Source organism: Eschrichtius robustus, chromosome 5 (assembly GCF_028021215.1).
Source record: "Eschrichtius robustus isolate mEscRob2 chromosome 5, mEscRob2.pri, whole genome shotgun sequence".
NCBI classification, from domain to species: domain Eukaryota; kingdom Metazoa; phylum Chordata; class Mammalia; order Artiodactyla; family Eschrichtiidae; genus Eschrichtius; species Eschrichtius robustus.
Window position 1 is genome coordinate 10,251,332 of NC_090828.1, and position 27,478 is coordinate 10,278,809.

The 27,478-nt window shown below is 38.6% G+C and overlaps 1 protein-coding gene across 2 annotated transcripts in view; it reads left to right on the forward strand.

Moving 5' to 3' along the window:
- PID1 (phosphotyrosine interaction domain containing 1) overlaps window positions 1-27,478 on the forward strand; it is a 240,415-nt gene that overhangs the window by 112,236 nt on the left and 100,701 nt on the right. Inside the window, exon 3 of one of the 2 annotated variants that reach the window (XM_068544297.1) lies at window positions 16,471-16,623. The exons of the other annotated variant lie outside the window; for it this stretch is intronic. Coding sequence (XP_068400398.1) covers window positions 16,471-16,623 — 153 coding nt within the window. The remainder of the gene's footprint in view (window positions 1-16,470; window positions 16,624-27,478) is intronic. 2 annotated transcript variants of the gene reach the window in all.

Here is a 27,478-nt window from a genome sequence, read left to right on the forward strand (position 1 = left end):
TAAACCGGGACCATTTTCACTTTACTCTCTCTGAGGTTCCTGTGTTCAGGCGTGCCAGTGGTCGTCCCTTAGCTCTCAGAAAGGATGTGGTTGATTTACCGTTTTATGGGACAGAGAGGAGAGTTTCTGAACTGAAGGCGTAGCAGGAAACCCTCAACTTCCTCAACTCCTACCATTTCATGCACATGTGAAATGGCCAGTCTTAGAAGTGGGTTCCAGCGACCCCACTTATCTAATAAGACCTCCCGATTTGAATTTAAATATATTTAAAATTAGCATCATATGTATCTATTTTCTATACTTCTATTTTGTGTTTATTTGATCAGTTGTGTATTTCATTAGAAATACAGTTATGTTTTCTCACTTTAGCTAAAGGCCCATTGTTTTTACACACTAACAGAAGGGAGGAACATTGATTATATTTTCATCCTCATCTAATGCGTTTTGCAGCCCTTTCTTGGTGTAGGTCATTTTGGACATTGTATGAACTCAGTTATGCCAATTATAGAGACTTTCTCCTTGCAAAATAAGTTTCTGATTTAGATATGAAGACAGAATACAAATAAAACAAGAAATAGTGATATATGAAATAAGATTTGGGCCCATGGTCTTTATGGCTTATTTTCCTCTAAATTCAGAGTGGATGATATTTAATTCTAATTTATTTTCTCTTCATTCTTTCTCAGAGTTCCCTGTAAACAAATCAAAGCACAGTCACTTCTGCTTGTCTCCCCAAATGGAGGAGGGTGAAAGTTGATATGAGCTAACATCTGTTAGCTCATATCAACAAGCTTTTATTTTTCTGCAATTTTTATTCTCTGTTGATTTGTAAATTTTCTTTCTCTTTCCTTCCCTTCCCCCTTCCCTCCTCCCTTCCTTTCTTCCTGATTTTCTTCTCTCATTTTTTTCTTCATCCACAAGAATATATTGCACACCCTCAAGATGTTCCAGGCTATTAATAGGGACACAAAGATGAACAGTGGTGTTGGATGCTTTGGGTTGAAATAACAGGAAACCTAATTCGAATTGACTTAAATCATTAACATTTATTTGCTTTTGAATCTGCAAATTCCAGTAGGAGGGAAGAGGGCAGGAGATGTTAGAGAGGGAACAAAAGTGTCCACTACAAAAAAGTTCTCCAGGGGCTTCCCTGGTGGCGCAGTGGTTGAGAGTCTGCCTGCTAATGCAGGGGACACGGGTTCGAGCCCTGGTCTGGGAAGATCCCACATGCCGCGGAGCAACTGGGCCCGTGAGCCACAACTACTGAGCCTGCGTGTCTGGAGCCTGTGCTCCGCAACAAGAGAGGCCGTGATAGTGAGAGGCCCGCGCACCGCGATGAAGAGTGGCCCCCGCTTGCCGCAACTAGAGAAAGCCCTGGCACAGAAACGAAGACCCAACACAGCCAAAAATAAATAAATAAATTTTTTTTAAAAAAGGTCATTCCCTCTTATTAAAAAAAAAAAAAAAGTTCTCCAGGCTTAATGACCTTGAGGGAGACACATATACTCTGCAGGGTAGGGCAATGGTGGTTGAGGAAAATGCAGTGTCCTCGGGTCACAAGGCAAGGGCTGCTTTTCCTCCTGTGTTATGGCCCAGCCCATTCCCTTGAATTCTTCTGGAAGATGTTTCTGTGTAGCAGCCCATTAGTCCAGGTTAGAGCAGAGAAAGAGAGGCAGGATTTCAGAAGAGGTAATGGGTTCAAGCTTATGAAATTTGAGCTGTCTGTGGGACCACCAGTGGCAACACCCAAAGGGCATCTCGTTAAATGGATTTGGAGCTTCTTGGATGTCTTGAGGATGTTCTCAAGGAGAATGGGGCTGGGAGAAGAGGAAGGAATGAGATAGGCACGCCCACACACAAACTTACACATATAATCATGCTTTTTTTTTTTTTTTGACTGCAGAGCTTATTTATTCAATGACTTTTCTTTGGCAGAATCCGGTACGGTGTTCACAGTTTATATGCACACACTCTTCAGGGCTTAAATCCACGACTCAGACATCTCAACATCTTGTACAGGAGAAGGTCTCATGCTGAATTCATTGAATCTAAGACACTTCCAGTTTTACCACCATAAAAGAAAAATGCTGTCACTGATCATTTTATGATGCCATCGACGCCAACACACGTCTCATTCTTAGGGTTGTTAAAACATGGAAAACAATGGCCACCTTAGACTTGGTGAAATATGTGAGCACCAATAACAATAACACGTTGAGCACAACTGGGCGGACCCAGCACAGTTCTGAGCGCTTTTCATGATTAACACATTTAATCTCCACAAGTACCTGGTGAGCAGGGACTATTATGTAATCACGCAGTTTAAGGATGGTAGAGAGAAAGAAGAATCACTGGGAAAGGAGCATTAGGAAAACCAGAGGATGCTGTCCTCCCCACAGGGCACTGAATCACGCCTCAGCCTTCTTCTTCCCTCTTCATCCTACGCACATTGCCCACTCTCCTCACCATCCTGTTCAACTCTCAGAAGTATCAGGAGGAAAAAATGGATATAACTCCAGGGACAGCTGAAGCCCCTGTACATTGTTTTAGGATTGGTCTCTGTATGTGTGTTCAAGATACAGGCTACTTACGCTGCTGCTGCTGTGGTACCTAGTGTGGAGGGATATTTCATTTATGGTTTTAATGTAAACTTTTTGGCCATGAGTCCTAACTTACGACTTTGAATTCTACGCTTTAGTCTTCCCACTGACAGCAGTGGCGACTTCAACAAAGTTCTTCATCCTTCATGAGCTCACTTTTGTTATATGATGACTAAAATCATTTCATCCTGGGAAGTGTCTTTATTTCAGCTGACAAAAGTGTTTAGAATGTAGATTATCGTTCTGCCTGAATGCTTGTTGAGTAGCATGGCAGACTTCTTTAAGAGGTTAATCTTTCCCATGATTGATTTGGCCCATTGAGGGATTCTCTGGGGATCCTTATACCTTCAAACTATTTATTTCCTGCTGCCCCACACACTGTGAGGGCTGTGGCTGAAAATGACCATTTTACTCTAGGGAACCAGATTTGACATTAAAGCTTAACCTTCGTATAATGTCAAAGATGATATCGTCTGGTATTTCCAAATTTGTAATGTCACTGCCTACTTTACTTCTTGCCTTTAAAAACTCTTCGGAAATCAGCAAAGACTCATTAGCGAAAAGTGGGAAAATAATCTAAATGAAAGAAATTATAATATTTTTGCTCTACAATACTATGGAAAACATGCAGTCATTAAAAATTTTGTTGTAGAAATTATGCTGATGAGGAAAATGTTCATAATGTATTAAATGAATTTAAAAAGCTGGTTGCAAAGTGTTATTAGATCCTATTTTTGTAAAATAAAATAAAAATAAAATAATTATATGCAAATATTCATAATAGAAGGATCACACTAAAATATGAACAGAAATGATCCCTGGATAGTCAGATTATAGGTAGAACTTTTCATTTTCTTATTTTTTGCTTTTTTTGCATTTTATAAATTTTCAACAATGAACATATATTACTTTTGTAATTAGTTTTTAGAAGTAATTATTGAAGAAAAAAATTCCTTGGATGAGGAGTTGCCTGGAAAGTTATCTGTAAGAAACTCCATTCTCCATAGAGCATTTGGCAAAAAGCTCCCTCTAAGTCACCAACTTAGACATTTGTTTCTTCTTTCTGCCCAAATCAAAATTTCCATAGCTTCAGGAAAAGTGACATTTTTCCATCTAACTTGTGACTTGTCTGGTGGCAGACGAGTCTGGTCTGTTCAGCATAATAAGTGTAATCCTACTTTTACATGTTTGCAAGGATGGGGTACTGGTTTCCTCAGAGTTGCTTGGTGGCAACCTTAGTATAATACTTAAAAGAGCAGAAATTTATTCTCACACAGATCTGGAGGCCAGAAGACAAAATCAATATCACTGGGCAGAAATCACCATGTCGGCAATTCCACGCTCCCTCTGGATGCTCTAAGGGAGAGCCTGTTCCTTGCCTCTTCCAGTTTACGGTGGCTGCAGGCATCACCTGGCTTGTGGCCACATCACTCCGATCTCTTACCTCTGGCCACACTGCCTTCTCCTCTTCTGCCTGTATCAAATCTCTCTCTGCCTTTCCCTTCTAAGGACATATGTGATCAGAATTAAAGTCTACCAGACAATCCAGGATAATCCCCTCATCTCAAGATCCTTAATTTATCCAAATCTGCAAAGACCCTTTTTCCTTATAACATTTACAGGCTCCAGAGATTAGGACCTAATATCTTTGGGTGGCCATTATTTCATTTACTGTAGGTTCTACCCTTATAAATGGGTAGTTCTAGAAGTGTAAGAACTTTCAGGCAAAAATATAACGTTCATAGTTAATAAGTTGTTCAGGTTAAGTTTATTATTTCTTGAGCCTAAGAAAATTCTTTCATTGGAATTCAGAAAACTACTTAAAAAAATAGAGAAATGAGGAAGGTTGCTCCTATGTTGAGCCACATTTCTTTGTCTTATTTACTTATCAGTATTTCTGAAAAAGAAGAGATATGTTAACATTTTAAATGGGGTCAGCTTTCTCACACAAAGATGTGAGCATTTGTAGTTCGTTTTGGTTCAGCGTAGTGAGCATATTAAACACTGTTTGTAAAAAAAGTCCACAATTCTGCCACAGGGAGTGAGAATAATGTTTTCTCCCCATTCCCAACAAAGCTTAAAGGATAATTTTGAAGATGGTTCGGAAGCTGTCATCAGTGTAATGTGTGTGCCTGAGAGAAATATCTTGTTATGAAGTTATTTTTTCTCTCATGATTTCCTCATTAGACAGTTTGTCTTTGAAACAATTTGTTGGTTTAGTTCTGAAAATTTAATCATTATGTGAATTTAGGGTTCATTTATTCAGAAAACATTTTAATTATTCTGCATGTTTTCCTGGATTAATTCTGTGGATAAAATATAGTTCCTCTATGGTAGACTTCATCTGTTAGGCGACCTACAGAAACACCACACAGAAAACCAATTAAGTTGGCAAAAAGTCATTAATAATATGCTTTATGGTTTGTTTCCAGCAGAGATTGTACTACTTGTTAGAGATGGTTGCAAGGTTATTATAACTTCCAAACTAAAATCTGCTTCATGTAAATATAATGCTTGAATACAATTAATGTTTAAAAGACGTTTTCAATTATATATATATATTTTTTCTACTTACCATTCTTTGTTATATCATTTTTTTCCCAGTGTTCTATTCACCTTTTACATTAGAGGCACCTGTAATGAGGAAGTGAAATGTTAACAGCAACACTTTGCCTGATACTCTAGGGCTAGTTTAATTTATTCTTTGTTAAATGGAAAAATGAGCATTAAATAAGGAAGTATTAGACAGTATAGACTGTGATTATAATCTCATACAAGCCTGAACTTATTTTTGCAGGTGATTTTTTAGCCTCAAATTTTTTTTATCAAAGCAATATCTGCATGGATAAAAGCTTTAAATAATAATGAAAAATGAAACATAAACTATATCTCTCCCTCACACCCTAGCCCTGCTTGAAAGGGAAATTATAATTATTTCAAAAGTTTCTTCTTATATTTACTTTCATATTTTATTTTATTTTAATTTTTTAACATCTTTATTGGAGTAAAATTGCTTTACAATGTTGTGTGAGTTTCTGCTGTGTAACAAAGTGAATCAGCTATATGTATACATATATCCCCATATCCCCTCTCTCTTACGTCTCCCTCCCACCCTCCATATCCCACCCCTCTAGGTGGTCACAAAGCATGGAGCTGATCTCCCTGTGCTATGCGGCTGCTTCCAACTAGCTATCTGTTTTACATTTGGTAGTGTATATATGTCCATGCCACTCTCTCACTTTGTCCCAGCTTACCCTTCCCCCTCCCCATGTCCTTAAGTCCATTCTCTACATCTGTGTCTTTATTCCTGTCCTGCCCCTAGGCTCTTCAGAGTCTTTTTTTTAGATTCTATATATATGTGTTAGCATACGGTATTTGTTTTTTTCTTTCTGACTTACTTCACTCTGTATGACAGACTCTAGATCCATCCACCTCACTACAAATAACTCAATTTCATTTCTTTTTATGGCTGAGTAATATTCCATTGTATATATGTGCCACATCTTCTTTATCCATTCATCTTGTCAATGGACATTTATGTTGTTTCCATGTCCTGGCTATTGTAAATGGTGCTGCAATGAACATTGTGGTACATGACTCTTTTTGAATTATGCTTTTCTCAGGGCATATGTCCAGTATTGGGATTGCTGGGTCATATGGTAGTTCTATTTTTAGTTTTTTAAGGAACCTCCATACTGTTCTCCATAGTGGCTGTATCAATCTACATTCCCACCAACAGAGCAAGAGGGTTCCCTTTTCTCCACACCCTCTCCAGCATTTATCGTTTGTAGATTTTTTGATGATGGCCATTCTGAGTGGTGTGAGGTGATACCTCATTGTAGTTTTGAATTGCATTTCTCTAATGATTAGTGATGTTGAGCATCCTTTCATGTGTTTGTTGGCAATCTATATCTCTTCTTCGGAAAAATGTCTATTTAGATCTTCTGCCCGGTTTTGGATTGGGTTGTTTGTTTTTTTGATACTGAGCTGCATGAGCTGCTTGCATATTTTGGAGATTAATCCTTTGTCAGTTGTTTTGCTTGCAAATCTTTTCTCCCATTCTGAGGGTTGTCTTTTCATCTTGTTTATGGTTTCCTTTGCTGTGCAAAAGCTTTTAAGTTACATTAGGTCCCATTTGTTTATTTTTGTTTTTATTTCCATTTCTCTAGGAGGTGGGTCAAAAAAGATCTTGCTGTGATTTATGTCAAAGACTCTTCTTCCTGTGTTTTCCTCTAAGAGTTTTATAGTGTCTGGTCTTACATTTAGGTCTTTAATCCATTTTGAGTTTATTTTTCTGTATAGTGTTAGGCAGTGTTCTAATTTCATTCTTTTACTGGGCTTTCTATCCTGTTCCATTGATCTGTTTTTCTGTTTTTGTGCCAGAACCATACTGTCTTGATTACTGTAGCTTTGTAGTATAGTCTGAAGTCAGGGAGCCTGATTCCTCCAGCTCCAGTTTTCTGTCTCAAGATTGCTTTGGCTATTCAGCGTCTTTTGTGGTTCCATACAAATTGTGAAATTTTTTGTTCTAGTTCTGTGAAAAATGCCATTGGTAGTTTGACAGGGATTGCATTGAATGTGTAGATTGCTTTGGGTAGTATAGTTATTTTCACAATGTTAATTCTTCCAATCCAAGAACATGGTATGTCTCTCCATCTGTTTGTATCATCTTTAATTTCTTTCATCAGTGTCTTATTGTTTTCTGCAAACAGGTCTTTTGTCTCCTTAGGTAGGTTTATTCCTAGGTATTTTATTCTTTTTGTTAGAAGTGTTTCCTTAATTTCTCTTTCAGATTTTTCATCATTAGTGTACAGGAATGCAAGAGATTTCTGTGCATTAATTTTGTATCCTGCTACTTTACCAAATTTATTGATTAGCTCTAGTAGTTTTCTGGTAGCATGTTTAGGATTCTCTATGTATGTATCATGTCATCTGCAACCAGTGACAGCTTTACTTCTTCTTTTCCAATTTGGATTCCTTTTATTTCTTTTTCTTCTCTGATAGCTGTGGCTAAAACTTCCAAAACTATGTTGAGTAATAGTGGTGAGAGTGGGCAACCTTGTCTTGTTCCTGATCTTAGTGGAAATGGTTTCAGTTTTTCACCATTGAGAACGATGTTGGCTGTGGGTTTGTCATATATGGCCTATGTTGAGGTAGGTTCCCTCAATGCCTACTTTCTGGAGAGTTTTCATTATTAATGGGTGTTGAATTTTGTCAAAAGCTCTTTCTGCATCTATTGAGATTATCATATGGTTTTTATCCTTCAGTGTCTTAATATGGTTTATCACATTGATTGATTTGCATATATTGAAGAGTCCTTGCAATCCTGGGATAAACCCCACTTGATCATGGTGTATGATCCTATTAATGTGCTGTTGGATTCTGTTTGCTAGTATGTTGTTGAGGATTTTTGCATAGATATTCATCAGAGACATTGACCTGTAGTTTTCCTTTTTTGTGACATCTTTGTCTCCTTTTGGTGTCAGGGTGATAGTAGCCTCGTAGAATGGGTTTGAGAGTGTTCCTCTCTCTGCTATATTTTGGAAGATTTTGAAAAGGATAGATATTAGCTCTTCTCTAAATGTTTGATAGAATTTGCCTGTGAAGCCATCTGGTCCTGGACTTTCGTTTGTTGGAAGATTTTTAATCACAGTTTCAATTTCAGTGCTTGTGATTGGTCTGTTTATATTTTCTATTTCTTCCTGGTTCAGTCTTGGAAGGTTGTGCTTCTCTAAGAATTTGTCCATTTCTCCAGGTTGTCCATTTTATTGGCGTATAGTTGCTTGTAGTAATCTCTCATGATCCTTTGCATTTCTGCAGTGTCAGTTGTTACTTCTTTTTCATTTCTAATTCTGTTGATTTGAGTCTTTTCTGTTTTCTTCTTGATGAGTCAGGCTAATGGTTTATCAATTTTGTTTATCTTCTCAAAGAACCAGCTTTTAGTTTTATTAATCTTTGCTATTGTTTCCTTCATTTCTTTTTCATTTATATCTGATCTTATCTTTATGCTTTCCTTCTGCTATCATTGGTTTTTTTTGTTGTTGTTCTTTTTCTTTCTCTAATTGCTTTAGGTTAAGGTTAGGTTGTTTACTTGAGATTTTTCTCGTTTCTTGAGGTAAGATTGTATTGTTATAAACTTCCGTGTTAGAACTGCTTTTGCTGTATCCCACAGGTTTTGGGTCATTGTGTTTTCATTGTCATTTGTTTCTATGTATTTTCTGATTTCCTCTTTGATTTCTTCAGTGATCTCTTTGTTATTTAGTAGTATATTGTTTAGCCTCCATATGTTTGTATTTTTTACAGTTTCTTTCCTGTAATTGATATCTAGTCTCATAGTGTTGTGCTCAGAAAACATACTTGATACAATTTCAATTTTTTTACATTTACCAAGGCTTGATTTGTGACCCAAGATATCATCTATTCTGGAGAATGTTCCATGAGCACTTGAGAAGAAAGTTTATTCTGTTGTTTTTGGATGGAATGTCCTATAAATATCAATTAAGTCCATCTTGTTTAATGTGTCATTTAAAGCTTGTGTTTCCTTATTCATTTTCATTTTGGATGATCTCTCCATTGGTGAAAATGGGTTGTTAAAGTCCCCTACGAGTATTGTGTTACTGTTGATTTCCCCTTTTATGGCTGTTAGCATTTGCCTTATGTATTGAGGTGCTCCTTTGTTGGGTGCATAAATATTTAGAATTGTTATATCTTCTTCTTGGATTGATCCCTTGAACACTATGTAGTGTCCTTCTTTGTCTCGTGTAATAGTCTTTATTTTAAAGTCTATTTTGTCTGATATTAGAGTTGCTACTCCAGCTTTCTTTTGATTTCCGTTTGCATGGAATATCTTTTTCCATCCCCTCACTTTCAGTCCATATGTGTCCCTAGGTGTGAAGTGGCTGTCTTGTAGACAACATATATACAGGTCTTGTTTTTGTATCCATTCGGCCAGTCTGTGTCTTTTGGTTGGAGCATTTAATCCATTTACATTTAAGGTAATTATCGATATGTATGTTCCTATTACCATTTTCTTAATTGTTTGGGGTTTGTTATTGTAATTCTTTTCCTTCTCTTGTGTTTCCTGCCTAGAGAAGTTCCTTTAGCATTTCTGTAAAGCTGGTTTGGTGGTGCTGAATTCTCTTAGGTTTTGCTTGTCTGTAAAGGTTTTCATTTCTCTGTTGAATCTGAATGAGATCCTTGCTGGATATAGTAATCTTGACTGTAGGTTTTTCCCTTTCATCACTTTATATATGTCCTGCCACTCCCTTCTGGCTTGCAGAGTTTCTGCTGAAAGATCAGCTGTTAACTTTATGGGGATTCCTTTGTATGTTATTTGTTGCTTTTCTCTTGCTGCTTTTAATATTTTTTCTTTGTATTTAATTTTTGATAGTTTGATTAATATGTGTCTTGGCATATGTCTTCTTGGATTTATCCTGTATGGGACTCTGTGCTTCCTGGACTTGACTGACTGTTTCCTTTCCCATATTAGGGAAGTTTTCAACTATAATCTCTTCAAATATTTTCTCAGACCCTTTCTTTTTCTCTTCTTCTTCTGCGACCCCTAGAATTCGAATGTTGGTGCGTTTAATGTTGTTCCAGAGGTCTCTGAGACTGTCCTCAATTCTTTTCGTGTTTTTTTCTTTATTCTGCTCTGTGGTAGTTATTTCCACTATTTTATCTTCCAGGTCACTTATCTGTTCTTCTGCCTCAGTTATTCTGCTATTGATTCCTTCTAGAGAATTTTTAATTTCATTTATTGTGTTGTTCATCATTGTTTGTTTGGTCTTTAGTTCTTCTAGGCCCTTGTTAAACGTTTCTTGTATTTCCTCCATTCTGTTTCCAAGATTTTGGATCATCTTTACTATCATTACTCTGAATCCTTTTTCAGGTAGACTGCCTATTTCCTCTTAATTTGTTTGATCTGGTGGGTTTTTACTTTGCTCCTTCATGTGCTGTGTATTTATCTGTCTTTTCATTTTGCTTAACTTACTGTGTTTGGGGTCTCCTTTTTGTAGGCTGCTGGTTCGTAGTTCCCATTGTTTTTGGTGTCTGCCCCCTGTGGGTAAGGTTGGTTCTGTGGGCTGTGTAGGCTTCCTGGTGGGGGGGGACTGGTGCCTGTGTTCTGGTGGATGCAGCTGGATCTTTTCTTTCTGGTGGGCAGGAGCACGTTTGGTGGTGTGTTTTGGGGTGTCTGTGGACTTATTATGATTTTAGGCAGCTTCTCTTCTAATGGCTGTGGTTGTGTTCCTGTCTTGCTAGTTTGGCATGGCGTGTCCAGCACTGGAGCTTGCTGGTCGTTGAGTGGACCTGGGTCTTAGCGTTTAGATGGAGATCTCTGGGCGAGCTCTCACCGATTGATATTACTTGGGGCCGGGAGGTCTCTGGTGGACCAGTGTCCTGAACTCGGCTCTCCCACCTCAGAGGCTCAGGCCTGACACCTGGTCGGAGCACCAAGACCCTTTTGGGATGTCTGAGGTCTTCTGCCAGCGTTCAGTAGGTGTTCTGTAGGAGTTGTTCCACATGTAGATGTATTTTTGATGTATTTGTGGGGAGGAAGCTGATCTCCTTGTCTTACTCCTCTGCCATCTTGAAGGTCCTCCCCCTACTTTCATATTTTAAATATTATGTTTTCACCTATTTTAGAAATCTTCTGGGTATTTTGGTAGATAAAGATTTAGGTCTGTAATAACCCTACCCACTTTCCTTCCTCCATCTTCCTAATATAGTTACTTCTGAAATTTTAGTTTAGTCAATATGTACGTAATAACTAAAGGGTCCATCATTACACCCTGAGGGTATTTTTTTGTTGTTCACTTTTCTTTGAATTAATAATTTAAGTTTAGAGTTAGTATAGTTTGTTCCCCAGTACTGTGTCAGATTTGGCATTTACCTGTGTATAAATATGTTACTAAACTAGTCAATTACAGAGATTCTGTGAATCTTTTTAATCTTCTCCTGGGATTCTCTCTGGTCCTTCTGCACCAGAATAGACTATTTTGTTTCTAGGCAGTCTTCACTGTTATAACTCTGGGATTTCTCTCTCCTGTGGTGGATACTCCTCTGATTTCTTCCTCTTCTTAAAAAAGATTTATTCTCTTATTTTGCTGGAACACGTATTAAGAAATAAAAATTGTGTGCCTTGTGTGCCTGAAAATTTCTTCATTCTACTCTCACCTTTTGGAAAGTTTGGCTGGGTATAGAAATATAAGTTAGATATAATTTCTGCTTAAATTGTGAAGGCACTGCCCACTGATTTCTGTGTCTTCTGTGTCTTGGTATGAATTTTCCACCCTTGCCCCAATTCATTTAATTGGAAAGTAGTGGATCTTTTCAATTTGGAGACTCTTATTTCTTGGTATTTTAGGGACTCTTGAGTAAAATTTCTCCTTCCCCTCCTATTTTTGAAACCATTTGACAAATAAGAAACAATATAGATAAATCAGATAAAAATACCAGCTTTATAAAACTTGCTTTGGAGGATGTGGCTTATATGTGTAGACTCACTGGGTTTTCTCAAGCTTTCAAATCTTTGTTGGAACCCCCTATGTTACTCTGTTCTCTCCCATTCATTTTGTCCTTTTGTGCTTATGACTTAAAAATGTCCGTTATGATCAATTTAGTGGAGTTTGCAGAGGACATAAATATTTAAGGTCAACTTGCCATCTTTATCCTGAAATCCTCTCTGAATTGTTAAACCCTCTCTAAATTGCTAATTTTAGCTGTTTAAACTTCCTTGTTTTATATTTTTATCTGAGATAGAAATGGTGATCCTTAACCTACTTTCAAGTTTAAAGAGATATTTATAAAGTACTTTGAACTTTTCCTAAGAGTAGGGCTGTATAAAGAAAGTACCATTGTTATTCAAATACAGCTCCCCTTGGTTTGAATGGAAAGGTCAATGAACTATAGACAAAATGGTGGCAAATGAGATATAGATGTTAAAGTGGCAATAAATTACCCAGATCATAGAAAGGTCATTAATTGTGCTCTTAAATAGGAACAGCTATTTCTTATTACATCTCTGTGCATTTCAATTCCTGACTACCAGCAAGTAATTATAAAAACCACTGTGACAACAGGGGCAGATGTGTTCCTTGGTGTGCTGGCTGTTCATTTCTTTGTTTTTACTGAAAATATTATACATTCGTTTCTTGGCAGGAGAAATGATGTCTGGGCTTCCGTGCATACTGAGTTCTCTGAGTGAGACATTAGTTAGATTGGCGTTTATGAGTCACCAGTCATCTTTATAAGCCAAATCCGGGAATTATAAAATAATTTACTCAGGAAGTAATGGGTATAAATGAGGTTTTATCATCCTGAGAAACAGGAAAGCTACCTTGTGAGCTAATGATCCTACTGAAATTAGGTTTTCCCCCACACCATTGATGGATGAATCCATTCTCTTTAAAATTTGTTTTTGTGACATTTATGAGCAGTGTTAAAATTCTCATTTGTCACCATCTAGCTGTGCCTATAATATTTGCTAGGGCAGGGAAGGTGCTGTCCATGATCACAGAGACATCTTACTATTAGTCTATTCATGGGATGATGTGAAACAAGTGTTCACTTTTCTCCTTGGATAGCTCACCAGTTCATTCAGAGCTCACCTTGCTTGTGTCCAAAAGTCCCTTCTTTGTTCTCTCTTCCTCATTCTCATTCCAAAGGTGTCCTAAAGTCCTTTCACTCCTTACCCCTCCTTTACAGCCCCATTCCCTACTGGGTCTGGCTGACAGGGAGCATTTTGTTTGGGGTTGGGGAGACCTACAGGGGCTTTCAGGGCCCTCAGCATAAATTTGCCACCAAACAAACTTTTATCTTGAGGATAAAAATTGACTCTTTTCTATAGCAAAAACCTGGTTTATTCATAGCTATGCCAACAGAATCTGGATTTCATTTGTCCTTCTTAGCAAGGGTCACCTCTTGGAAGAGAGGAAGAGCAGGGAGGGAGATAACTCATTCTGCCACGTGTATACTGGAGTCATTCTGAGAAAAAAGAGTCAAAGGAAGGGAATTTAGAGTCCCCTTAGGACAAAGAAAAAATTAGTTTATTCATTCATGAAATGAATTAGTTTATCTGTCACTAAAATCCCTACTAGGGACTTTATGCATTTTTCCTTTTAACTTATGCTTCCTTTTTTTTTTTTTTAGTGAATGAATTTATTTATTTGGCTGTCTTGGGTCTTCGTTTCTGTGCAAGGGCTTTCTCTAGTTGCGGCGAGCGGGGGCCACTCTTCATCGCGGTGCGCGGGCCTCTTACTATCGTGGCCTCTCTTGTTGCGGAGCACAGGCTCCAGACACGCAGGCTCAGTAGTTGTGGCTCACGGGCCTGGTTGCTCCGTGGCATGTGGGACCTTCCCAGACCAGGGCACAAACCCGTGTCCCCTGCATTAGCAGGCAAATTCTCAACCACTGCACCACCAGGGAAGCCCATAACTTATGCTTCCTTTTAAACAAAATAAACATTCACTACTGATAACTATAAATTTATTAATATATAGGATAAATCTATATATTAATGGTTACTGATACATTTATGTATATTTGAAAAATACATAAAATGGAAATTTTAGAAGAATGAGCTAAGTCTGAAATAAATGATATTATATATATATCTTTTTAATTGCAATGGCTTCATATTATCATCAGTTTAGGCAAGTTCTTCTTTAATTACAGTAGATGTAAAACCAAATTTCGAATGGCTTTGATGACTTCAGTAGTCTTTAGCTAACCTTTCAGATCTAATCAGATCATCAGTTTTCACCCTAGAATGAGGTAGAAAAGATCACATGACAGAAGGAGATGGAACAGCTCTGCCATTTTTGTTGTTGTTGTCGTCTGGTTGTGTGTGAATTCTTTTCATTATCTTAAATCCATTTTTGTTGTTGTTGTCGTCTGGTTGTGTGTGAATTCTTTTTATTATCTTAAATCCTGTTTATTAGCAGGAATTTCAGCTGGGCTTTGTTAAAATCAGACTATGAAACCCATAAATTCATGGAGATGAGCAAATGTGAATGGTCATGTTCTGAGTGATCACAAGAGTGAGGTGGCCCCGTCAAATCCTTTTCCACGGTAGAACCACACCCTTGGAGACTTCTTGTTCTGTTTGTGACACTAGTTATCTGACATATGGACTGGCTGAGGGTGCCAGTGTCAGTCTGTATATTAAGCATGAGTTATGTTGAATTTATTTAACATTTTTGAAGAAAAAAGTAACTGTAAATAGAAATTCTAAGGTATACCATCCCTAACCTAAGGGATTCTATTGCATACCTCCCAGGGTGTACTTTGGAGACAAAGGACCTGGAGTAAGATGGGTTCACACTACCTTCCCAGCCCAAGCAAATCACCTTGGTCTAGGGGTGGAAGGTACCAGCCTGGGAATTTTCTTCTGTGGGTGGAGCCTACTCAGGCTACCTGAACTTCCAAAGGGAAATCAGATATGTTAGGACTGTGGAAAGGGGGAAACTGACACAGTGAAACAACAAAAATATGTCTATAGCAAATAGCAAGATGCTGATGTAGAACATTAGATCTTAGGCCACAGGGTGTCTTTTTTCTGCTCCAGTTTTGATTCAATGATCACCCAATAGTCAAATGAGTATTTTAGAGAATGCGGAGATGGTATGCAGGTAACTCTGCAAGAAAGAGGCTCTTGGAACCCATTTTGAAGAGCAGGCATTTCAGTTGGGCTTTGGTGATGGACAGATAGGGGAGAAAAACTGCATGAGAAATCCTGAGAAATTTGGTACAACATGCGTGAGCCTGGAGGACATTATGCTAAGTGATAAAAGCCAGGCACAAAGACAAATACTGCCTGTTCTCACTTATAAGTAAAATCTAAAATAGTCAAACTCGTCAAAGCAAAGAGTAGAATGGTGGTTGCCAAAGTCCGAGGGGGTGGGTAGTGGGGGAAATGAGGAAACATTGGTCAGAGGGTACAGAGTTTCACTTTTGCAAGATGAGTACGTTCTGGAGATCTGCGGTACAGCGTAGTTAACTATAGTTAACAATATTGTATTGTGTACTTGAAATTTGCTTAGAGGGTAGATCTTATCACCCACAAAAAGACAACCTACGTGAGGTGATGAATATGTTAATTAGCATTGCTGTGGTGATCATTTCACATTGTATGCATCTATCAAAGCATCAAAGTTGTACACCTTAAAATGTACAATTTTCATTTGTCAATTATACCTCAATAAAGCTAAAAAATGTTTAATAACATAAGTGCTGAGGTTTTTTCAGAAGACAACTTGTTGCTCTAGTCTTTGCACATGTGACGTGACCATCACCACTGTTTCCTGCCTCCTTCTGAGGGTCCAGGAGAAAAGTGGAGGTGGGTGGGCTGGGGGCTGCTTTCTGCTGTGATTTGACAATGGAAGCAAAAGGCCATTTGCTCTTGTTATCCTCTACGTTTCTAAGAACTTGTTTGCCTTTCTCCAGGCACGTCGTTTCGTTTCTCATTTCTACCGGCTGAGGGTCCAGTGCGTTCTGCAGGGTGCAGTGGGAGGGAGACCCGGGCCCCTTCTGCACAAAGGAGAAGCTTTGCCTGCCTTACGCGGAGGAAGGCGGATGCGTTTCCCTGTGGTCCATCAAAGTCTCTCTTTTGCTCTCTTCCAGTTTCTCAAACAGAACAATGGAGAGCCCGTTCCGTGCAGTTTTCAATGGCCTTGATGTGTATATATTTATAAATTAGCTAAGCAAAGTGCATCATTTATAGAAAGCATAACTCTTGGTGCTGGTTTATGGAGATTCAGTTACCTGTGTAATTGATGCAGATGCGTTAGACCTAAATCCACCTATTCTCTTCATCCCCGTGTAGAAGTGTCAATGTGTCTTTATTGTTATTTTGTTTATTTGTGTCTTTCAGCACTTGAGGACTGACTTACTTTACAGTGTTCTGAGTTCAAGCCTTTGTTCATTTCTCTGCCTTCATTCGGGACATAATATATTTAAGCCATTAGCATCTAACTGGAAACATCAGACTGAATTTAGTGTCCTTGATTTGAAATTCAGTCCTCTGGTAAGAGATAAATATCATCTTTACTGTTAGAAATTAACTTAAATATGTTTTATCGTAAAGAATGATAAAAGGATAAATGATGATGCTTTATTTTCCACTCTCAGGGCCCCTGGTTCTTTTTATTAAAGCACATATATCACCTACTTACCCATACAAATATGCATGGCATATTTGACAGAAATCATTTCATTTTCTCTATGCTTTTGTTCCTGGGACTTCCCCAAATGTATTAAAATAGAACAACTAGTTATGAGAAATCAGAAAAGGGCATTGCCTCATGCAGTTTATTTTACTTGAAATTGATGACATATGCAAAGGTTTGTGATTAAAGAAAAAGGATCATGAACTTAATTTATTAAAGCTCTTAAATGTAAAAAAAAAAAATCCCTCATCTTCCGCTTGCATTTTTCCTTCACTGTTACAAGCAAAGCTTAGTGGTAGGAGACAGCCATTTGTCTTAAGGGAGTTGAATTTTTCTGCTGCATAGACTTTAGTTTATGGCTCATTTCTCTAAGAAAAACATGTTTACCAAAAAGATACGTGATAAGATCTGGCATAGGATGTATGAACCTTCTACTTAATGTTTTCTATCACTGCAGTGTGTAGTTTTAGGTTAAGGTAGAGCTGAGAATTTTGAGCAAATAGTTGTCTAAATTTTCTCAGGGGTCAAACAGTACTAATAATTTCCTTAGTCAATTTATGCCCCTGAAGTTCAGAATAACCAGCCAGTAGATTTGAATCAAAAGAGAAAGTGCCAGTCCTTAGTTGATTTTTTAGTGGAGGGTAAATAATCCGTTATCCTTAATTCACATAAAGAGGCAAAAGAAACTATTTTCGTATGTAGGAAATAGGTTAGGGGGCCAAATCCAAGAGGGAGGAATATTAAATTTATGAAATGATTCTCTATTAACCAGTGAAATATCAGAAAACTCTGTTATATTAGTTATCCACTGCTGCATAAAAATTACCCCCAAATGAGTTGCTTAAAGCAGCAAACATTTATTATCTCACAGTTTCTGAGGTTCAAGAATCTGAGTGCAGCTTGGCTGGCTGCCTCTGCCTCAGGGTCTCTCCTGTGGCTGTCATTGATGGAGCTGTTGGCTGGGCCTGGAGTTTCGTGTCAAAGCTCAACTGAGAGAGGTTCCACTTGCAAGCTCACTCAGGTGGTTGTTGGCAGAATTCGGCTCCTTACAGGTGGCTGGACTGAGGGCATCTGCCAGAGACCTCATTTCCTTGCCACGAGAGCCTCTCCATAGGGCAGCTCTCCAACATGGCGGCTGGCTTCCATCAGAATAAGCAAGCGAGGGGGGGGGGCGGATAAGCAGGACACAAGACAGAGTCTTTTTGTAACTTAAACTTGGAAGTGGCATCTTAGAAGCCAGTCACAACAAGATCCGGTCCACACTCAAGGGGAGAGGATTATACAAGGACGTGAACACTGCGAAGTGAGGATTGTTGGGGCCATCTTAGAAACTACTAACCACATCTGCTGACTGCTCTTCAGACCTTATTCCGTTAATCAGCAAGCATAAATTGAGCTTGTTGTTTACTGTCTAATAATGAGTTCTGCATGTCACATGATTACTCTTTTCCTGCTTTAAAATGTACCCATCCTTATCTTTGGGTCTTCTTTGCTGCTCTGGGTGTCCTTCTTTTAGTTTCTGAACAGTAATTCATTTAATTGCCACATTTTGGAGTTACAAAAAAAAAACTCATTGCAGCGTTGCAGCCGAAGTTCCTTCTTGATTCAATGAGATGCTTTCATTCCCTGCACCACTTCTTTGACTCCCACCCCTGTTCAGTGTTGTTTTGAAAAGCTGGACCTGCTGGAGACTAGCCTTTCTGTAGCCCTAGGTTTTGCTCTAATTATATCCTAAGCATTTTTATATAGAACTTTTGTATCAGGTGCCACCAAGGAGGATGCCACCTCTTCATAAGATAGTCTATTGGGGTATACATTTGCAGACCACAGAGCTCACACTCTGAAGCTATGAAGTACCATAGTTTTTTGAAAGTGAAGGTTCCATCAGGATTGGAGGGAGGTGCCAGTGTATTTTAGGATTGACCAAACTCAACAGGAACCACACTGGAGAGCCCTCCCAGATCCTGGGAAGTAGATATTGGCATATGTGTAACTAGCTAGTCACTGCTGGAAGCATCAGCTAGATTTCTTTTTCTGTGTAACAAAGACAAAAAATAGGCAACTGACTAAGGTGCTGACTGTTTGTGAGCTAATGAAATGTTAACGAAAGTTCTGTATATGAGGTGTGTTGATTTGTCAGTCATCCCTGTCTGTTTGCTATTTGGCTATAAGCATCATGAAAATTTATGATTTCTTCATTACCTCGAAGAGATATCTACACTCCCATGTTCACTTCAGCATTATTCACAACAGCCAAGATATGGAAATCACCTAGGTGTTCACTGACAGATGAATAAATAGAATGTGGTATATATATACATACAATGAAATATTATTTAGCCACAAAAAGAAGGAAGTTCTCCATTTGTGATGACATGGATGCACCTTGAGGGCATTATGCTAAGTGAAATAAATCAGACAGAGAAAGACAAATACTGTATGATCTCACTTACATGTGGTATCTAAAATCATCAAACTCATGGAAACAAAGAGCAGACTGATGGTTACCAGGGGATGGAGGGTGGAAGAAATGGGGAGATGTTGGCCAAAGGGTACAAACATTCCACTGTAAGGTGAGTAAGTTCCAGGGATAATGGTGATTATAGTTAACAATACTGTACTTATACTTGAAAGCTGCTGTGAGAATAGATGTTAAATGTTCTCACCATCACAACGATAACAAGATGGTAATTATGTGAGATGAAGGAAGTGTTTACTCACCTTATTGTGGTAAACATTTCACAATATATACCTGTATCAAATCACCACATCGTACACCTTAAACTTACACAGTGTTATATGTCAATTATATCTCAATAAACCTGGAAAAAAAATATGACTTCTGAAGTCAGTCATAGATGCATGAAACCGTCTATTTTTTTTTTTTTTTTCCCACGATATTCCCTCCTGGCCTCAGTGACTTAGCTAGTTAATTTGGTTGATTATGTCTCATTTGGCAGAAGTGGGAGGTTAAGCTCTACTTTGCTCATGAGATGGTTGTGGGAAAAGGAGTTAGAATTCTATGTTCTGTGTTTTCATCCTGTTTCTTTTCCTGCTGAGAAATAGTGCCCCCTTTGAGATGAGACATGGCAAGGACACAGACGGGGTAAAGACCTTTCTCCTTTGTTAAATGACTATGTGGATGAGGTGTGTTCATTAACTCAGGAAGTTAATGCATGTGTAAGGCCACAGTCAAGGATTTTATCCACCTACTTAACCTGGTCACAAAGTTTTGGAGTCAGAAGCAAATTCTAATTCCACCTCGTGGTAGTTGCCTATCCTTTTTTTTTCTTTTTCCATTATGGTTTATTATAGGATATTGAATATAGTTCCCTGTGCTATATAGTAGGACCTTGTTGTTTATCCATTCCATATATAATAGTTTGCATCTGCTAATCCCAAACCCCCAGTTCTTCCCTTCCCTACTCCCCCTCCCCGCTGGCAACCACAGTCTGTTCTCTATGTCTGTGAGTTTGTTTCCGTTTTGTAGATAAGTTCATTTGTGTCATATTTTAGATTCCACATATAAGTGATAACATGTGGTATTTGTCTTTCTCTTTCTGACTTACTTTGCTTAGTATGATAATCTCTAGGTCCATTCATGTTGCTGCAAATCGCATTATTTCATTCTTTTTTATGGCTGAGTAGTATTCCATTGTACATAGGTACCACATCTTCTTATCCACTCATCTGTCAATGGACATTTAGGTTGTTTCCATGTCTTGGCTATTGTAAATAGTGCTGCTATGAACATTGGTGTATATGTATCTTTTCGAATTACGGCTTTGTCTGGATATATGCCCAGGAATGGGATTACTGGATCATATGGCAAGGAGTTGCCTATCCTGAAGCAACTTAATTTTCTTAGTCTCTCTTACATCGTCTGTAAAATGGGACTAATACTCACCTGGCAAGGTTGCTGTGAAGGCCAAATAAGATAGTAACAGGTAGTGGATGGTAAATAAAATAGCTATTATTTTTCTTGCTTTTATTTTTATGTAGTTTTTAAATCCCCTCAACTCAACTCAAATGCTTTTTTAAAAAGATTTTTATTATTTATTTCATTCATGACTTTTGCTTTAAACACATATTGTGCAGTTTACCATTTTCACCAGTTTGAAGTGTATCATTCAGCGGCGTTGAGTACGTTTGCCCTGTTGTCAATCATCAAGACGGTCTAGTTCCGGAACATCTTCATACCCCAAGAGGACATCTCTACCGGTCAAGCCATTACTCTCCATCCTCTACACCCCAGCCCCAGGCAACCACTAATCTACCTTCTGTCTGTACGAATTTGCCTTTTCTGCATGTTTCGTATAAATGGAATCATACGATATGTGGCCTTTTGTGTCTGGCTGCTTTCACTTAGTATCATCGTGTTTTCAAGGCTTCTCAGTTTTATGTCACGTAGCCATTTCACCAGTGTATGCTGTGTATGAGGGAAAATAATTCAACATGTGTGCTCCCTGAATGGAGGGCAAGAGCAGTGTCATCTTTGTAGGAGGGTGAACCACAGCAACCATTCAGAGACTGAGAAGAAAGAACAGTGGGAAGGATGCCAGCAAATTCATTTGTAAATCAGCTTCCACTGAAACTGCTTCCCTTCCCTTAACACCCCTTCCCTCCATCTTTCCCTCTTTGCTCTCTGGCACCTCTTCACCCCTTTCTCCCCTCCCCCACCCCCTGCTTTTCCCCTTCTCAGTCTCTCTCTCTTTCTCCCCCTCCCTCCCTTCCTTTCTCTCTTTGTCCCCCACTCTTCATATTTTCACTTCTTTATTTCCCGCTTTTGTTCTCTTTGTGTGAAGGTAGAACTAAAATAGGTTAGTACTAAAATTTCCTATTTGTGGGGATTATCCCTAGAGCATAGTAAAATTAATTTACATTAACCTTTGGGATCAGAAAAAAAAAGTCCAGTACAAGAGCTTGGTTAAAAAAAAACAAATGATCACATTTATCTCTTGTAAAGAATAATCTACAGCCATGAAAAATCATGCTTAATTGAGTATTTAATGCCAGAGTACATATTTAGAGATTAAAAAGACTTTTTTTCTTTTTTATACAAAATAGTACTGCTATATCTTCCTCAGATTTTAACAAACCAAATAATTATTATACATAATCTGTGTGCATCTTCATGAAGAAAAAATTAAGGGGATACAATTGGAACAGTCATTGTCATAGTATGGGGCAATTACTGGCGCTTTTAGTTTTCCTCTTTGTGCTTTTCCTGTCTTCAGAATTTTCAACAATGCATATACATCAACCTTTGGAATCAGATAAAAAAGGATAATAAACATTGTTATTGAAAGTGTGCTAGTGGAATAGCTCCATTTTGGGCCATGAAGCCAGAGATCTGTCTTTAGGATAAAGGAAGAACACTCATTGAATGATGGCTTTCAGATGGGATGATTTTGTCTTCAGGATCATTTGACAATATCTTTTGGCTGTCACAACCAGGGAGGTGCTACTGGCATCTAGTGGGTAGAGGTTAGAGATGCGGCTAAAGATTCTAAAATGCCCAGGGTGTCATCCCCCTACCTCCTCACCAACGAAGAACTATCCAGCCCACACGTCAATAGTGCTGAAGAAGAGAAACCTGCTCATCGGTTAGTTTAAATATTTTAAATTAGCTCATTGGATAGTATCAGTAGAAAAGGTCATCACTTGGGTTGTCTTTAGTGGGTATAAAGAATTAATTTACTTTCAAGTAACACTCTGATGATGAAATCAAGCTGTTTCTTTCCTCTTACACCTGCTATCTGTTCGATTTTGTTTTTTTAAATCTGGATCGTGAGAAGAAGCCAGGCAGTATATCAATATTTGAGATTAGCATGTTGATACTGATTTAGGTCATGGAATTCCCTGGAAGCAAGGAATAAAGGTAACTGCCATGTAGAGAGTACTCAGGTCAAGCATAATGAAGAGAATTCTGGCTGAGGGAATAGTGCCACCTGCTGAATTGTGTTTGTGTTTTCGACAGGTTCTAATTTCTGCAGGTTGATGCCTGGAAGTGTTACTTTTAATTATTGATCTGTGCATCTTCTTAAGTAGTTACTGCCAGAATGTTGAACAATATTTAGTTATTATTGGATCAAGGTGTAATTAGAAACAGCTGTGAGCAATTGTATACCATCCAGCTCCTGAAGTAGCAAACAAAATTGTACTTGAAGACCTCAGACTGATTAATAGAGATTGTATCTGGCAGTTAAAACAAATCCATCTCCAGTTTGAATGCTACCAGCCAGTTCCCTTTTACCAAGATAACCAGAAAGACTGAAAAATGCATTAAATGCACCATTTCCAAATATCACCAAGTTGAAAAAAAGAAATTCAAGCACATAGTGTTTGCTGCAAAAAAATTGTCAACGTTTCATCCTTTTTTTCCGAATTTCAGCTTTGAGCTTTACTCTCTGTATATTTTTAAGCATACATTTAAAATCTCCTCATCTTTTGCCCAAGTAACTTTTAAAAAATTCTACAGGGTAGTGCATGCATTTTGATATATCTCTTTCATAACCACATTTTTAGATAACTTGAAAAATTATTTTGAATTACATATTGAATTGGATGGGTCAGGTAATTTGTTGCCATGATGAATCTCTTTATTGCAGTTAACTAGTTTGTCTCATAAAATTATATGCCTCTGTGTAATATGTTAATTCTTGCTCCTAATCAAACATTTAATTACATAATGAGCTTGGATTAATTTGTAACCTGAATCTAGAGCTCATTTGTACAAAATTCAAAATGGTACGGACCGGAGAGAAACTAAGAATTTCTAGCATTTTGTTACAAAGTTTTAGCAATGTATGCCAATCGTAAAACAGAGGATTTGTTCAAGTCCAGAAAAGCATACAGTGATAATGACGGCCAAAACCTGGAATTCTCGTGTTTATTTATTTATTCTGAATTATGGGCTTGAAAGTCAGTTTTGTAATGTTGACCGTTCACTTAATTTCTCTGGGATGGTCACTACCTGTCACATGAGCACAGAGGGGCCAGTGCGTGAAGGGGACTCCCTCTTGCTGAGGTTGTCAGTTGGAAATGGGGGCTTGTGGTCCTCAGACGGTCACTGGAGATGTGAAAGGACCATGTTCATCTTCTAACCCTTTACTCTGTGCGATAAGTATATCCTTCCCTTCCTATAGCCAATTTTAAGCCTTCCTTCTGCCAGGATGTGCATCTTTAAGAGGAGATGATCCTACTAAGTGGCATTAAATAAATGAAAAACAGCCTACCATCTGGATTCCTGGGAAACACAGAAGTTAATACTCAAGGATTGGTTCCAAGAACAATACAGATGTCAGTGTCTGCATTGTTTTTTTCTAAGATTGCTTAACGGGTTTGCTCCCAGACCTCAAGATGACATTACTAGATTATAATCAGCCTTCTTCCTCCTCTCTTCTGGAAATTACTTGACAGTGATTGATTCTGAGTTAGATAAATATTTCATACTCCTTTCAAACTAAGCCGAGTTTTGTTTCCTCTTTCAGAAAATGTTAAGCCCCTTTAAGAACCGAATTTTACTTGATTGACCTTTGTGATTTATTCAGATCTTTGCCGAGACCTTGGTTTTTAATTGCTGAATAGGATTAATTAGTGGAATTCATGTCTGGCATGAGTATTTTGTGTTGCCTTTTGAGAGAATGGACATTTTGCCTAAGCTATAGTCTTATAGGAAATAAATTACTCCTAAAGTCTGGCTGCCATGGTCATTTTTGTGTGTGAAGGGGATTCTTTACTCTTTTCATACTTTTTTTGCATAGAACAATCTAGTATTTATTGAAAGTTTATTTATGCTCAGATGTTATGGGTTGAATTGTATCCCTTCAAAATTAATATGTTGAAGTCCTATTTCCCTAGTACCTCCAAATGTGACCTTATTTAGAAATAGAGTCATGGTTAAGTGTAATTACTTGAGGTGAGGTTATATCAGAGTGGGGAGGTCCTCTTATCAACTGTGACTGCTGTCCTTATAAAAAGGGGGAGTTTGGGCACAGACATGCACACAGGAAGAACTCCATGTGACTGCTGGAGTTATCCTGCCACAAGCCAAGGAAATTCCAGAAGCCAGGCTGGAGACCTGGAATGGACCCTTCCCTAGCATGGCCCTGCTGATACCTTGATCTCGGACTTCTGGTCTCCTGGCCACTGGAACGATAAACTTCTGTTGTCTAGGCCACTCAGTTGTGAGACTTCATTATGGCAGCCCCAGGAAACTAATACATCAGACCTTAGGGACAGTGCCATTTCTAGTTGAGGTCCACTACCTTTTATGAGCGTTTACTTTGTGCCAGAAGCTGAGCTAGGTGTCTGTGACACAGAGGGAATTAAGCCTTCCAGGAGTCCAGTCTTGTGAAGGAAGTGGACCGAAAGGATTTGGGAAGTTCTGTGTCCTTCTAAGTTCATAGTCACCAACTTGAATGGACCCATGAAATTGTCTGAGAAGAGACTAGTTCCCTAATTGACGTACTCAGCCACATCCCGCGGTGACTATTCAGTCTCTGCTGTCCTCCTTTCATCGCCACTGTCCTCCAGTAAAAGAGGACTTTCTTCTGCCTCTCATGTGGTATTTCTTAAAGATGATATTTTTAAAGACTTTCATATATATATATATATATATATATATATATACACACACACACATACATACATACATGTATACATGTATATGTATTTTCTTTTTAAGAAGAAAACAAGAACTTTCCAAAAGGACCAAGTTTCCTTTTCTTGCCTCAACATCACACAGGCGTCACTTTGTCCCTTTCCTTTGTGGCTGCAGGCTTCTCCTCCCTGGACCTATTGCTGGGACCTGCACGCTCGGTAGGGAAAGTTCTGCCACCCTGGGAACACGAGGGCACACGTGTGCCTGCGGCATTCCAGATGGGCTGAGGGCTCTAAAGCTATTGAGACGACTCCTCATCCTGCCCTTCATGACATAGTTATTCAGAGCTTCGATTCACAGTTGAGTCACAACGAAGGTTCAAGTGTATTTCGTGTAACGACTTTTAAGGGAACTGACGTTTATTTTGGTGATAAAGCTGAACAGATGCAGGATTGCCAATGGCTACTTAAGAGCAAAGTGTCCTTGAGAAATATTTCCTTCTTTGTGTGACGGCTTCGGTTTCCGGGTGGAGCTGGTCCATGCTTCTTTGCTGTAATTTGTGTGAGTGATGTTGCTGGTAGGTTGCCATGGTGACTTGAGCCCACTGGGCAGCAGGACAGATTTTCATTGTAAGGAGTGCGAATACGACAGCTCAGCCATGGGTGACACTCTTCTGAGGAGCCGCCTCTCTCATTAGCTTATGAGGCCACTGCATGGGGGCGGCGGGGGGGAAAGTGTCGGGGGACAGACGAGGAAGAGAAGCATTCTGCTTCGTTTCTGCTGCCTATACTCTTAGGGAAGAGACCATGACTCACTTGGGGGATACAGGCAAATCAGATCGTTGTTAGAAATGTGCTTCTTAATAATGCTCTTTGCATAAACTACTCTTCCGAGATAGGAATGAAAGAACACTTTCTGAATAGCTGGGGTTCGCTTTAATCTACTTATGCAGAACCTAACATGTTATCCAGTTGAGGAGAACCTCTGGGCAAGGAAATGAAAATTAAAATATCTCTTACGATGGTGACATTTAGATTTTGTTGTGTAGGCGTGCCTGTGATTGCCAATGTGGAATTTTCAACAAATGAACTTCCCATAACTTCATGGTTTGGTGGAAATAGCATAAACACGGAGGGCTTTGCAGTCAGGGGGGGCTTGTCTTCAAGTCTCAGTTCTGTATTTACCAAGCTGTGTGTTCCCAGACAAATCACTTGCCTTCTTTAAGCCTCAACTTGTTCATCTTTTGAAAATATGATACAAATACCTATCTACAGGGTATTTGTAAGCATCAGATATGATGAACAGAGTGGCTTGAAACATGATAGACACTCAATGCATGGTGGTGATTATTATTATTATTGTTGTTGCTTTTAGTTTAAAAATAAATTGAAATGAAGGAAAGCTGACAGTTTTTTCCTGCAGTGTTCATGTAATATTCGTTAAATAGCTTGGGTTTTCCAACCATTATCATCCTAGAGTAAGTCCACTCTATTCAAATAAAAGCATTCTTTGGCTTTGAACATTTTTTTCCTCATCAAAGATTCTCCTTTGGGCAATGAAAGTAACAAATAAGTCCCTTTGCACATTTCAACTTGAAACACTTGGAACTTTGTAGGGTTATACCGACATCAGAGAGTCTTTCTCTAATTGCTGAGATGCAACAGTTAGTTGAAGAGAGACAATGTAGTATCACTATTTCGACCACTATTTTTCTATTTGAGTTTTCAGAGGAAATTTAAGGGAATGCCTTTCCCTAAACTGGATTTTGCTTTGAATAAGTGCCCTACCATGAGGTTGTAAGTGTTGAGTTTCTTTATCGCCTTCTTGGAAACACCTTTAGATGTTGAGAATAAGTGAGTGACATTTGCGGGGGGACTGGTATAACAGTCCCAATCCATTTACCTGTGGTTGGAAGCTTGTTTAGTAATTTAGTCCCTAACAAAATGTGTAACACTGATGTCCTGGGGGAATGGGAGACACAGACAGAGCCTCTGACAGCTTTCACTGTAGAGGAGAGAGGTGTAATCTCATCGATGGCGCCAACACATCTGAAGGAGGCATGTGACCTTTGAGGAGGATGAACTGCATGGAGGCTAGAGAAAGGAGGG